Source organism: Glandiceps talaboti, chromosome 6 (genome assembly GCF_964340395.1).
Source record: "Glandiceps talaboti chromosome 6, keGlaTala1.1, whole genome shotgun sequence".
NCBI classification, from domain to species: domain Eukaryota; kingdom Metazoa; phylum Hemichordata; class Enteropneusta; family Spengelidae; genus Glandiceps; species Glandiceps talaboti.
The window spans coordinates 22,122,490-22,138,091 of record NC_135554.1 but is presented as its reverse complement, the minus strand read 5'-3'; the positions used below and the strand labels follow the sequence as shown (position 1 = coordinate 22,138,091).

At 36.2% G+C, this 15,602-nt stretch overlaps 2 protein-coding genes across 3 annotated transcripts in view; both read left to right on the top strand.

Moving 5' to 3' along the window:
• Positions 1–4,465, top strand: part of LOC144436687 (calcyphosin-like protein) — an 8,424-nt gene extending 3,959 nt beyond the window's left edge. Inside the window, exons 3-4 of the mRNA XM_078125534.1 lie at positions 1,244–1,453; positions 3,252–4,465. Coding sequence (XP_077981660.1) covers positions 1,244–1,453; positions 3,252–3,356 — 315 coding nt within the window. The 3' untranslated portion in view covers positions 3,357–4,465. The remainder of the gene's footprint in view (positions 1–1,243; positions 1,454–3,251) is intronic.
• Positions 4,466–6,332: 1,867 nt separating this feature from the next.
• On the top strand, positions 6,333–14,773 carry LOC144436304 (calcyphosin-like protein). 2 transcript variants are annotated; one of them, XM_078125056.1, is made up of 5 exons: positions 6,333–6,472; positions 8,103–8,252; positions 8,595–8,772; positions 12,722–12,931; positions 13,498–14,773. In XM_078125056.1, exons 2-5 carry the CDS (start codon positions 8,119–8,121, stop codon positions 13,597–13,599), a joined length of 624 nt encoding a protein of 207 aa, XP_077981182.1. In that variant the 5' UTR covers positions 6,333–6,472; positions 8,103–8,118; the 3' UTR covers positions 13,600–14,773. The 2 variants fall into 2 exon arrangements, with proteins under 2 accessions (XP_077981182.1, XP_077981183.1); XM_078125057.1 differs by lacking the exon at positions 6,333–6,472 and having other exon boundaries at positions 7,900–8,252.
• The last annotated feature ends 829 nt before the right edge of the window (positions 14,774–15,602 follow it).

Below are 15,602 nucleotides of genomic sequence, written 5' to 3'. Positions count from 1 at the left end.
CCATCCCCTGAAATATCATAATTACCATGATTACTAAAATATTACATCTGCCAAAGGTTATGTTTTCACCCAGAAAACTGCTCAGTATTATTTGACGGCGGTATGCACTCTACACATTCTGTTATAGTCTAATCGAGTCGAGTAGAGTAGAGTAGAGTAGAGTAGAGTACAGTATTTATATTATCATATTATATTATGCAATGACAATGTAAAGGACAAAATGAGTTGGAAATACATTACTACTACAACTACAGAGGGAAATGACGGTGAGAGGAGAAAGAGTGTGACACATCACATTACAAGACACCACACCACACCACACCACACCACACCACACCACACCACACCACGCCACACCACACCTGACCACAACACACCACACCACACCACACCACACCACACCACAACACAACACAACACAACACAACACAACACAACACAACACAACACAACACACAACACAACACAACACAACACAACACACCACACCACACCACACCACACCACAACACAACACAACACAACACAACACAACACAACACAACACAACACAACACAATATACCAGATGATATCATTCACATAACTTTAGTTTTCCAAGTGATACAGTCCAGTTATGATCAATTGATATAAATAAGTAATCAGTATTAGTAACAGTCTTGGATACCTGGCCTGGTTGTGTGTGGACCACCTGTTCCTTGACATCTCTTCCGGACATTAATAGTTATGACATGATCAAAGCAAAATCAATATCACTTTACGGGAGATGAGTAAATAGTTGTGTCAATTCATGAATTACTTATTCAAATTTAAGTATTGTCAGAATAATAGTTTCATCACTTTGTTTGTAACTAAGTTCATCCGCTGTGTCTGTAAAATAATGGTTGCGTAATTTTGTCTGATTTTTTAATTTAATTAATTTTTATTAATGAATAAATATTTAGAGATGAATATATTTTTGTCGGAGAGATAGTTGTTCAAAATGATGTAAATGCGATAATCAACACATGGTATCACATACTTCCTACACACACTTTGTCTAAACGACAAAATAGCCAAGTGACATTACATTAATAGATAAGGCACGGTATCTGAAACAGCATAGATATGTATCGGAAAACATGATAGCGGAAATTCGATGCGACAGTCAACACATCGTTTCAGATACATTGTAATGGCATAACACTTTCTGACATTTTCCGTCGCTATCACTTCGTTGTGTTGTTTTTTTGTTTTGTTCACAGCCTCCAATGTCAGCAGTAAGAATCGACGCCGTGGATGCCGTGTTCCATAAGCTCGATCAGACCGGTGATGGCGTTATCACCATTGAAGATTTACGAAGGACTTACAACTTGAAATCTATTCTATCATCACATAGTACTAACCTGACAGAAGATGAAATCTTCCAACGATTCTTGGACAGTTTCGATACACCGAATGACAGGGACGGTCGGGTTAGTCATATACTGTATTACATAATTATCAATTACATGTACTTATAATTAGATATTACATCCCCAGAAAAATACGAGTGGCCAACAGGACCTTTTTGTCACTTCCATTCGAAGACGAGGTCATGACTATTAAGGTGTAAAATATGACGTAATCATACCTGTAAAAACAAACATATTATGCAAAAGCGGAAAGAGAAATGGCGACTTTCATGAACGTTTGACGCATGTTTCGAATACAGCTGAATCAGTGACGTAGTAACGCGCATTGTCGTAACGACCAGGGTATAAATCCCATTTTTTATCCGAACGCGTTCAACTTGGCTTGCGTGTGGTGAGGGGCTTTAGGTCATGAGTACTTTCCATCTTAATGGAGAAAAAAATATCTGGGAATGTCATATATCCTATTAAATTATACCTCCTCAAGATTAATTTATTTTTAAAACCGGGAAAATAATGTAACGTTTTGACTCAAGTCATATTTCGAGTACCACAGAACAAGTTAAACGTATGTAGACACGGGTTGAAATGTAGATATGGGTTGTTGTGACGTAGAACGACTGGGGTATATAATCCATATTTTATGTTCAACGACAATAACCTAATTAGCTTGTGCATAGTTTAGTAATTTGCCTGTGTATCTGAAACGTTTCTCACAGACATAGTAAGAAATTCATGTTCTATTTATACCATAAACAACGCAACTGGCTGTAGTTTCTTAGATAAAAAATACTGAGCATAAATTATCAACAGACAAAGTCTAACGCTTTCATCTCGCACGACTCGATTGTGACCTTTGTTTCAAATCATTGTATTGTTACCCTGATGTTATTTTTTGTTGTCTTTCCTTGAGAATAGGTTAGAGTTTTCTTAAAGTGGTACAAGCTGAGTTTATAAGTTTTTTACTGACGTGACAAAACTTACATAAAACCACATTCAAATATAATGTTATGACTTCTGAATTTTTAAAAAAAATACGTACTATCATAAATTACGTCATCGGATCGTTTATGGGATATATCTTAAAATGGCCATATGGATGAGAATTTGGTATTTATTTTGGATTTTTTTGATAAAACAGCTTCACCATGTTTTTCTACTTGAAAAAATAATGCAAAATAACATATACCAAGTCCATGTTCACATCTCAATAAACGGCAAAACATTAAACAATGTGTAAAATGTTTGTTATTGTACGTACAATACCAAACTTCTTACACTTTTTTTGCATCTTTTTGCAATGTATTGAGTTATGAACATGGACTTGGTATATGTTATTTTGCATTATTTTTTCAAGTAGAAAAACATGGTGAAGCTGTTTTATCAAATAAAAATCCAAAATAAATACCAAATTCTCATCCATATGGCCACTTTAATACCAGGTTTGAGTTCAGTCACAGACAAAGTAGAAACATGTTTCTTCCTTGTCTGTGATTCGGTCAATTGCAAGTGGTAGTTCGTATGCCACAGTAAGTACAATACTACGAATACGTTTTAAATATGTAGTAAAAACTACACCAAAATTCGTATAAACTCACTTTGTGCCCCTTTAAACAAAGTAAGAGCAAACTATTGATATTGTTACTTCCAAGGTGCACACTACGCTAAGACGAAACCATTATAAGAACATTGGCCATTTATGTCTGTACGTGGCTAGCACCATTTTCTCTGAACGCATGAACGGACAGAAAAAATGACATGTACTCAGATTCAGTTGATAAGACTGCACCAGCACTGCCTTAGAGAGTATAACCATCATTACAATTTCACCCACTAGTCTAATTCCTAATCATATTAATAGATAACAAGAGAGGAGTTCCTGAATTACTACAGTGGTGTGAGTGCATCTATCGACGACGATTCCTACTTTGTCCTAAAGATGAAAGGAGTTTGGAATCTGGATTGACACGTCATGTACAGTCCGGAGAAGCTCGGTGGCCTATATATTGTTTCACCCTCATTGAACACCTAACATATCATTTTTTCTAACTGTCGTCATTTTCCAATCCTGGTACATGGTTGAGAATATTGTATTTTTACCAATCCTATGAATTATTTGTAATAACTGGATAATATGAATTAGATTAGCTGAATATTTTGAGCAGAATATTTTGAGACCAAAGTCGTTCGCAAGAAGTTAAGAAAATATAACTTAAAGTAATACATACATTGTTTGATGATCTGCTGTGAAGTACATGTATGTATACCTACTAATGTAAAAGCACTCCTAGGTTGTGTAAGATAGGGCACTGTTTGTTAATTCGTTATTATCTGGTCACAAGGGCACTAGAAAACGTATATTATGTCGTTATTTATAACTTTTATTTTCCAAGGCTGAAAGCTTGATGTGGCTGCTGAAGGCAGACTCGGAAGCAGAAAGTTGCACGAGGGATCATATGTCATGTTATAGTGCTGCCCGAATACCTCATTGTTTTATCAAATAAGTGTAACATCACATTCCCAGGTACCTTGTACTTAAGATAATTGATCGTCTCTAGTCCAGTAGTCTGGATGCAAACTGTGATGCAGACTACTAGTCCAGAGCTCCTGCGTAGATATATTTTTGATGACTGAACAAAGATCTATGTCAGAAGTCTTATCGGTGGTGTCTGCGAGTGTTATAGCAAGGCTTACCACTTTCTTTACGAAAAGTTGAAAACACTCCTTTCGGAGAACCCAAGTACGTGTTTTGTTTCTATTGCTGCATCCTCGCCGTCATTATTTTTTAAAAGGTTATTCTCTTTGTGAGCGCAAAATCTTGCCATTTTATGTGGCAGCTCTGAGCAGACTACAGACTATATAGTAAATCAACATCGTGCTTCTCTGCTAGTGCCCTAGGGCCAATTGAAAACGACTCATGCTTCCTGTATGCAAGTTTAGATCAACATTTCAAAGTAGTCAATATCACGTTGCATGATCTAATATCAAGATCTACATAAGGCTGTTACACATGTACATGTCTTATGGTAAGTGATAGAATGACGGGCATTGGGGGGGGGGGGGGCAGAATGGACGGCACTTTCCTTTTTTTTCTGATAAGAAACGAGATGTTGTTTATTGTGTCCTCGAATATATGTCTTGTAAGAAAGCCAATTTGAATATCGTCATGTTGAATGAGGAATACATTGATTTATTTCACAACTACACAGCTCTAGCTTTCGGTATCTAAAGATCCCAATGGGTTACCATAGAGATAGGACACGAGACATTTCAAAGAGGTGTTACACAGAATGTATGCGATCTAATAAACGTCAAATTTCACACCACAGCGTCGATTGGTTGATTTTTTTTACACGGCGTTGTTCGTTTGTTCATAGAATTGCCACAATGGAAGTGAATTGGATTACGTATCTTTTGTAAATGGGAAATGAAGAGACGAGAATGGGGGTGCTCTAATTTCATCTTCACTTCCCCTCTCTCCTCGCCTCTCTATCGCCACCTCCTCCTTTCTCACTCTCGCTTCCTCATACTCCATCTCGCCTCCCTCTTGCGCGCGCTCCCTCTCTCTCTCTCTCTCTCTCTCTCTCTCTCTCTCTCTCTCTCTCTCTCTCTCTCTCTCTCTCTCTCTCTCTCTCTCTCTCTCTCTCTCTCTCTCTCTCTCTCTCTCTCTCTCTAGAATTCAGTCTCTCTCTAGAATTCAGTCTGACTGTCAACCCTACCGTCCCATATTAATGATCTGAATGTTTATTTGAGGTTTCTATTAATTTCAAATCATCGCAAACTGAATCCAAACTTTGACATATCAGATATGTGAAGTATGATTATTGTAATTGTAGGTACTACAATTCTATTGGATATGCAATATAAAACTGGTTAAGATATAGATGGTAAATCAACCTAAATATTTTAAACTAAGCCATATATCCTGATACAATTCAATTCTATCAGACAATATGCGATGAGACATGAGGCCTGGAAAGTTTGGATTTATCGACTGTATTGCAATCATTACGTCAACAATACAACGTTTTCAGGTAATGTTTAGAAATATGATTTACAGCTCAAATGTGTAATAAAGTGACTATGAGAAATGTTATAATAAGATATATTGTACTCAGAAATTGACCTTTTCTCATATTCAATTGCTTACAACCTATTTCCCGAGATATCAAGTTTATACTGCGTCTATCAACGATAGTTACATAGATGTATGCACAGATAGATAGATAGATAGATAGACATACAGACAGACAGACAGACAGACAGACAGACAGACAGACAGACATACATACATACATACATACATACATACATACATACATGTACATACATACATACATACATACATACATACATACATACATACATACATACATACATACATACAGACATACAGACAGACAGACAGACAGACAGACAGACACACGTACACACACATTCCTCATCAATAAAACCATCAATAAACCCATGTAGGAATATCATACAATCGAAATAAAAACAAAATCATCTACTTTCTGCCATGAAATGATACACCAAAGGCATCACCATAAAAGTAAATAAACTGTCACTACCTCTGTCGATGATAAGTTTGGAATGTCTAATATGTAGTCATAATAAATTTCTACATCAAGTGAAAGTATAGAACTTAAGATAATTATCATATATAATTATGGTATTAGCCATCAATCACCTTCTCTTTCTAATATCGTTATTTGTCATGATAAACCTACAGTGTCAATTATTACAAATAGAAGCAAACTAGGCGATAATGTGTAGTTCATACTGGCAAAGTGCAGATCGACGCAAGGTAACCATTGAGGAGGCACGCGGTGTACATGTACTGTGGCCGGTGAGGTCAGACTTTTGGTCACATTTTTTTACAGCGGGCATTATCGTATACAAGTGTTTGTGACAACTCGTGAGGTCAGCAGTCAACCCTGCACGTAATATGACTCATAACATCCTATGAAATACTTGGTGCTGAAACAAGTTGAACTGGGTACAGGCAGAGGACTAGTATAGTACCGAATAGTCAGACCTGTTAGAACAATCATTCTACCGTTTTCGTTTACACAAATTAAGGTAAGTTTTCCAATATCCTGTAAGTTCAAACTCATTTCGATGTTTACACGTGGTGCATATAAGGGAAGGGCTGTGTTGTGTATCTAATATATGTATTTTCTATCGTTTGCTTCCTGAAACGTTTGTCTGGTTCCTTTTAGGATCTGAAGTAATGACTGAACGATTACAGAGCTCAAATAATTTATCTTTATTGCGACCGATATTTCAACATGTGGTGATAACTGCATTTATGTATAATTTTAGCCATAATTTTGATCTACATCTGTAGGTACCTGCATGGGGTTACGGTACATAATATGTAATGTATGTACCTGCATGGGGTACATAATATGTAATGTAGGTACCTGCATGGAGTTACGGTACATAATATGTAATGTATGTACCTGCATGGGGTACATAATATGTAGACTTTTACCCAGTAACTTCCAAATATTCAAATAAGATTCAAGCCTCGTTTTTTTTTTCACTTTGTGTCCATCAGATTTTATATCTTGTTGAAAGAAAAACAATAATTCAAAATGGCAGATTCGGAGCTTATACCAACGCCACGATCACCATATATGTCCGTACATGTACAATAAATGCACGTTCATGCTCAGAGTTTAACTGAAAAAAGGACCTATAAATACATGATCTTATCAATCAATATGTTGCATGTCAGTTTTATAACAGAAACTGACACCGTAGGTCTTATCTAGCAATACATGATATAAAAAAGATTGCTGCAATGAACATTACTGTAGCTGGGGACTGTGGACTACAACACAACTATGCTGTTCAAAACTTCTCAAGCATCACAATTTTACTAGTTTTTGGTACATGAGTCTAGTCAACCCCGCATAATTATATATCAGGAAAATAGTGTATCGACATCGGTAACACATACACAATAACCACGCACAGAAATCTGATTGGTTCTCGCACTCAGATTTTGATACCGCACGCCATAAGGAAGCCTGTATGTGTGTTTTTAATAGATAGCTAGATTTCTTTTTAGTAACTAAATACAACCGAAACCTAAAAATTAATTATTGAAAGGATAGCGTTGCTATGCCAACTCGTGACCTGGAAGTTCAACACATAAAAAGACAAGCAACTATAAACCTTTGATCATGTTTATAGACAATTGTTACCTGTTGACCTTTTGAAGTTCCCCAAATAAAATGTTCAGTTAATTTGAATATGAGGGGTGTAAGGAGCTCATCAACCTCATTCCATCTGAGTTCATCTGTGCAGCTATCGATTTGTCTTTTCTCTATACTAGCATAGTGTTATTGAAACTAAAGGTCATACCTTTGGTGAGGTCACCAATATCCCTCGTGGTCATAGCAACTATGCCACACCTGTTGCAACTAACCGTCCTGAATTCAAAAAATAATCTGTTAGAACTGTTCATATAAATCCATCATTTACACAGATGGCGGTTATTGATAGTAACGCGATAACCACGAGTACAGTAGACTGTTAATCGTCCATTCCAGACTTTTAGACGAAATATTCAGTAAAGCAAATTTGAATCGCGTCAGACACACCGATGAGTAGCAGTTACACACCTGTAAAACCAGTGAACGTAGTTTCCGCTGAAAGTAACTCGAACAAACTCTCTGTCATTATTATATCACTCTTGCAGACTGTGACGATCCAAGATGTCTGACGCTAATCATGACAAAAATATTCAAATGGAGGCAAATAAGAAGTTGCATTCTACCACAGATCCAATAGAAAGACTTCGATATAAGTGTTTGACGCGTGGTTGCAGTGGAATCAAGGGATTAGGCAGGTATGTCGGTTTGTCGTCTGTACTGTGTAGTCTGTAGTTTGTTTGTTTGTTTGTTTGTTTGTTTTGTTTGTCGGTCTGTCTGTCTGTCTGTCTGTCTGTCTGTCTGTCTGTTTGAACTATGGGGTGATGAATTTAACAGACTGAGATATACAGGTGTGGATTTTTGCTGTCTCCGCAGAGTTTAATTTTGTATAAATAATGTAAAATTGTTCTCGGTGTTATATGGGTTTCAAAAGTGTACATACCCTTCAAACTATGATTTTCCAACCCACACTATCAATTAAAATTCATATTAAAAATTATTTAATATATGCATTCTTTTTTCTTTTCTTTTTTTATCAGAGCTTTTAAAATAATGGACGATGACGGCAACAAAAAAATAGACTATTCGGAATTCGAAAAGGGAATTAGTGATTTTGGTTTGTCGATGAAACCCGACGAAGTCCAAACAGTGTTCGCCGCTTTTGATCGAGATGGTAATGGAACTGTAGATTTTGATGAATTCCTAATCTCCCTTCGGGTAAGGAGAGAGAACTGTCGTATTATGTATGACAACTAATTCTCTATTTATAGCAAAGCTATTTTGACGACATCTGTTGAAATTAAATATCTTGATTCATTCTATTCAAAGGTTTCCTATTTTCCCGTCATTACTCTGCGGCTTTATTACAACCGCGTACCGACGAACAAGATGAAATAACTTAAAGATCGGGATAGGTGTACGTGTTCAATAAAACCGGGTGGACATAGTACGTACACGTTCTGTATTGTTTTATAATTAGCATGTCATTGTATGGTATATATAATTTATGGGGAAACAGACTTTCTTCCATCAAGCGTTAACGACACCATAATTGTAAAATATGAAAAGAATGAAAAAAAAAGGTTATTATAAATTATATCAAAAATATATAAAAAGTTTAAATCTAAAACATTGATCCCACCGATGAATACTAATTTTAATAGTAATGTATTTATGTTAATTCGGTCTTGAAACAACTGTTTGTGCATTTTCTCTACGATTTTGACGTCAGTGGCAATTTTTGGGTACACCCAAAAAATATGTCAACAGATCATTTATTTTTGCCACAAAATGCGTAACAGCAGATCTCATGATTACGAGTGATACCTGTTTCAGTAAGAACAATAACGTGCAATTCTCCACGTGGAACAAAAAAAAACGAATATTTTTTTCACAACTGGTCAATGTCTCTTTAATACAAAGGAATGGTAGTTATTAGATAGAGACTGTCGATCAGTAAACATATATACATCGGTATTTTAATAACATGTCCTTTGGGGTTGTGTTCGCATATGATATATTAGTCACCGCATTCCTGTCTTAATAACGTTTAAATCGATGAACTCAAATTATCTGTGAAGAAAATTTCCATGCAAATATTTCTTTTTCGATAATTCAGACCTAGCAGTCCATATATAGTAGTACGGTCATATCACAATTTAATGATAAACATGTTGGGATAATCTCAACACGTTTGTCATTAAAACGGTTACGTATTTGTTATGGTTGTCATGGAGACACATGTACACAAACGAAATCGTTGTAGGTGTGTGCCAACTGAGTCATGGCGCACCGATATTTACAACCATCTGTGTAGTTGCTATCTCGTGGGGAGCCATAAATATGATATTTATTAGTCACATTACTGCACACTCTTTCCAAAACACGGAATGTGTTTAAGAGGACGGCCGTTGTCAGATTCACGTGCCAAAAACAAATTAAATGAAATTAAACGATGAACAGCAGTAACGACGGTAGCTTACAGACGTCTCTGGTCTGTACTAGCATGAACTACAGTATATAAGGTTATACTTCCATGGTACTGTGACAATGGCCACGTCTATCGGCAATAACGACGCGACAACACTACATCACTAACAACATAATGTTACTTTACACCACCATTTCGCCTTCTTCAGCGTCACCGCCCCCTCTCCAACACACACCACCACCCACGCCACTACTCCGATCAAAATAATAACGGTAGAGAGCATACCATGTACCATTGGCTGTAGGTAGTTCTCCCGATAAGGCAGGTATAGTATTCAAAAATCTAAAGAAGTGCGCCTTCAAGTGTTTGAACACGGTGGCTGATGCTCGGTATGCTATGCATGGCATCGCCAAAGTCTTCATGAAATCCAGCTTTGGCATCTGACCTCCATCAAAATTTAAGTTATGGGTCATTGCCTCATTATAAACAATCTTTCGATAAAAGTTTCTTCAAAATCCATGCATAGTTATTTTTAGATATGCTGCTAACTAAGAGACAGACAGACAGACAGACAGACAGACAGACAGACAGACAGACAGACAGACAGACAGACAGACAGACGTCGACAAACAAACACACACACACACACACACACACACACACACATAACTACCGTCTCACTGTCATTGACGAAGATAATACATGTATCAATAAACAGGACATTAAACCACCGATAAGCAGACATTTTCGGTTTCATGTAGCTGAATTGATCAGAACGAAATTTAGGACGATTGTTTTGTCTAAAATATCATTTGTAAATGATTAACAGTGTCATAAATAAACCGCCCGTGCAGTCTTAGATCACGCCATAATTTGAAACCATTGAATTGCACTCTAGTTATGAATAAATAATGAGTTCAAAGTATTAGTATTATGTACCAGGATTACCTGCTGCCGTAAACGATTTTAGATTTAGTGTATATAATAAATAATACACGTACATTTTCTAACTGTCTCGTAAAATCTATACATGCAACGTTTGCTTTTAATATTTCGATTTTTATATGATTGTTGGGAAAAAACTCTTAAATTTAATACGTTGCTAATATTGTTATTTTTAAAAACTCCCAACTGATTCAATGTGGCTATGTTGATAAGGATTTGGTATTTATTTATGATTTTTAATTTATAAAAAAAATATTATCAAGACTTGTCTTCGTCAGTCAATGTAAAACAACTTGAATATAAGTTCTAATTTGCAATAAATGTATAAAATGTTTGTTATTGTACAAATGACAATTTTTTTACACTAATTTGTTTTTGTAGCCTTTTGCAATGTATTGAGACAAGCACATACTCATTGATTTTTCAAGTACTGAGAAGCCATGATAAAATTGTTTTATAATTTAAAAATCCAAAATAATTAAACCAAAAAGAACCGCGGCGGTCAAAATCGGATCGGATGTCATTTTAGAATCCAAAATGGCCGCTGAATGTAGTGTGTAAACTATACAGAATAAAGTAAAGGATTATCCGTTCCCCCGAAACCCCCCCCCCCCCAAATTTGGACTAAGGACCAGGAACAAGCTTTCATAGTTTAAGATGATTCAAATGGTCTAAGGTGATTTGAGCTTCTTCGATTTTCAAACAAATTTGTCCCCAATATTAACATTAGGCCGCCTTTGTAATAATGATACGACAGCCATATTCAAAAATAGCTATATAGCGTACTATGCATTTACTTACTATCTCCATAATGATTCTAAATTCTCGTGAGTGCCAAATTTTGAAGCTAGGATATTTGCCGAATAAAATGGTTAGATAACGCATCTCAGTTGTTTGTCCATTTGTAATCATATACTTTCAAAGAATTACAGTATAGGAAATCTTACCCGAAACCTTGGCATCAAGATATATTTTTTTTTATCAAAAAGTGCTCAAGATATAATATGTAATTGTGAGTAGGTACTAATTCCGAGAAGGACAGTGTGAGGATCAAAACTGCCACAGGGGAAAGTATACAATTGCTTGTACATAAATCGCCAGGGAATAATCGAAGTACTGAAACGAAGATCGAGGTAGTCAGACAGTCCCTGGATGATTCTGAGATGATAACACTATAATATTTACAAATCATTGGAAAATCCCTCTGGATGTACAGAATCCAATAAAGTATTGCATTTTATCTGCGTCACGTCTTCGCGTTGTACCGAAGATTCTTTTTTTTTCATAAAATATATCGAACTGTCATACCTCAACGTTTCTACACGACATTTAGAACACCGTACTTCCACTCTTCTCTAACATTGGGTATCGATCCAGGTCCGATCGACTGCATCGATCACGTCAGCAAAACCAACAAGCCAATACACGATTCAAAACAAACGCTTTATGGGTTTCAAACATTGATTTTCAAAAGGAAACGGTTTTTATTCATATATACTAAAGGCATGCAATTCGTTGATGAATAATCTTCTGAAGTCAAAGTTCAGAATCTGGCATTTCAGTGCTAATCTTAACGTCTAACAGACTTCGAAATATGAGATTATTTTACATCCTTAGGACGAGATGACAACGGTCACAATAGTACGCGTACTTCTGATTTAGTAAAGTCAGAAAATGAGTACAAACACCAGCTTAAATGTTTTAGTATTAAAATTCATCAACTATAGTTGGAATATTGCCAGATTTGATTTTAAAATACTGACTTTGTGTAATATATTTTTAAATTGTCAGCCACCTATGTCCCCCACCAGAGTGAAAATGATCGATGCGGCTTTCCATAAAATGGATAAAACAGGGGATGGAGTTATCACAATTGAAGATCTACGTGGCGTGTATGACGTCACCAAACACCCAAAGTATCTCAATGGTGAATGGAGTGAGGATCACATTTTCAGAAAGTTCCTAGACAGTTTTGATTCCCCCTATGACAAGGATGGTGAGGTAAGTCACGTCACGTGGTAATCACGTGAATAGGAATTCAGCTTTGAACTTCAAGAGTCTTTGAATGTTGGTAATATAATTCCTAGAAAGTAGATTTTGGATATCGTCGTAAAAATGCGTGCCTCTTAAAATTACGGCACTGTAAAAGACGCCATCTTGTATAGTCTCGGTTACCCAGACTCTTCTCGTTGGAGCTACATTCACCTTGCGAGAAGCTGGGGGCAGAGTCTGGGTAAACTGTCTAGTCAGTTTAATTGTTGTCAGTTTGCCATGGTTTGAGCGAATGATCTAGTAGAAGTACTTGTCGACAAACTTATCTCTACCCTTGAGATTCAATCCAGTATTACCAGGGAACGTGAGATGAAATTACTTAGAACTATAAGAGCAATTTGAATTTACTTGTCAATGACTTTCAGTTTTCTCTGAACGACATTCCGATAACTTGGACTATAGGGAATACATATTACGTTGGGAGAATGGACTTTTAAATTACTTTCTTCACTGCAATAATTTCATCAGTGATAAATCTGAACTATCCATTCTGTATTTTCTGGTTGGATTTACAGGTGACGAAGGACGAGTTTTTGAACTACTACAGTGGTGTTAGTGCTTCCATCGACCATGATTCGTATTTTGTTTTGATGATGAAGAATGCGTGGAAATTGTAGACATTATGTATACACTACTCCAGTTAATGCATTCCATTCAAAGTTTTCAAATGCATCTGTTTCTTTATTTTATTATTATTGAAATTTCACGTCAGGGCAAAATAAAACCTTCTGTGTGGTTCTGATATAAATATGCTATATTTAGGATAGGTATACTAAGTATATGGATAGTCTTTCTTCACGGGTGCTGCTGGTGGAGATTAGCGTGAGAAAATGACTAAAAAGGATCACATAAAAAATATTGATAATTTCAAATGCGAAAATGATGACTTGATTATTGTATACTGGGACAAAAAACGTGGAAAATGCCAAATACTGTCATATTGATGAATTGATATTTTACGCGTGTGAAAACGTGTGGGTTGAGTCAAGGATATGATGGACTTCAAAGACCGCAATTAGCTATTGGTTTGTCATGACATTTCAATTGTGCGAATTGTTGAAAGAGATTTCTTTTATAATTCATTGTATTTAGTTATCTGTTCACACACGCAAGCTTATCAGCTATATACTGTAGGCACGAGGCATTAACCACCCGTCAAGCACATATGGTTAACTAATTACAATAGTAAATCATCATTTTCACGTTCGAAATTCAATCTTTTTTGTTCTTTGTGATCATTATATTCTCACACCTATCTCCACCGATATTTTTGCAAAAATCATCCCGTTGGTAGATTAAATTAGTGATATTTTGCTTTAGTTAAAAACACACCAAATAACATCAGCAATTTATTTTATATCAATACACAGAAATTGTAACATTAGACAATTTTTCAATGGAGTGCATAATTTTGAAAAAAACCTCCCCATCATCAATATTAATATCACCCCCACCCCCACTCGCCAAATAATTAGCTATGCAAAGAGTAGGTTCTTATGGAAACTAACACTGGATTTAATTATTAGAATAACACATACATGGTCTATCCTTTGACCTTTGCACTCCTATTTCCATGAAAACACTAAGGTATAAACTGGATTATTCTGTGGTCATCGCCGGCCACGTTCAAATTTATGCAAAAACCTGACTTCCTAATGTTATTTGATTTTTTATATCTGTATTGTTTTTATGACCGTCATGTCAATAAATATGTTCATTACACAATTGCTATTCCGTGTTTTAAACCAACAAAAGGAGAAATAAACGTTCGAACACTTCATGGGTACGTCATCGTCGTAAACCATAGCCTCTTTTACGGCATTGCGACATCCAAGGCGAACCGCCAAGAGGCTCCAGTAGAATCTGGAAGTATGTGCTTTGGCCGGATATTCACGTGTGGTTCACAGTCACTTTAGATTTTCATTTTAGTCTGAGGCTATCCGAGTCCGTGGTTTCGAATCTCAATTCCATGCCACGGATAGCCTCTAGACTATTATATACAGTTACTTGTACTTGTGAGCTAATATAAAGAGTTAATTCGTGGACACCCTCGTACCAAATATAATTGCATCATTGGATTGCATTTTTTAGCATTCGTAAAACTAGTCTTGATTCCAACTGTGGTCTACTGTGGTAGTAGACCACAGTTGGAATCCAGACTGTCGTAAGTCGTCATACATATATAAACCCCAGAATACATAGGTAGAAGAGAAAGCAGAGAGACTCAGATGAATCAGAAGTACTTCTTCTGTGAGCAAATGGATGGAGTAGGTGTACTTATCTGCTTACATATATGGTTTGGGTTGGATGGGGGGGTGGGGGTGGAGGTGATAGAGCCATCATGTGCTTATAGCATAGGTTTAAAACTAAATTATGGTTTTGTATATTTACAATGATGATGGACAACATGTGGTGAAGATGGTCCACGTAGATGATCACGTACCATACATTGCTTTGGTGCCTCTCCTCGGTGAATACGCAATTTTCAGAAAGACAAAAGTTTGTATAGTTTGGCCACTGAGAGCGCTGTTCAGAAACAGCTTTCAGACCTGAAGCAAAGGCCATGATACATTGCTATAATCTCTTTTGGACAGTTTTGATAATTTCTCAATGTTCAACA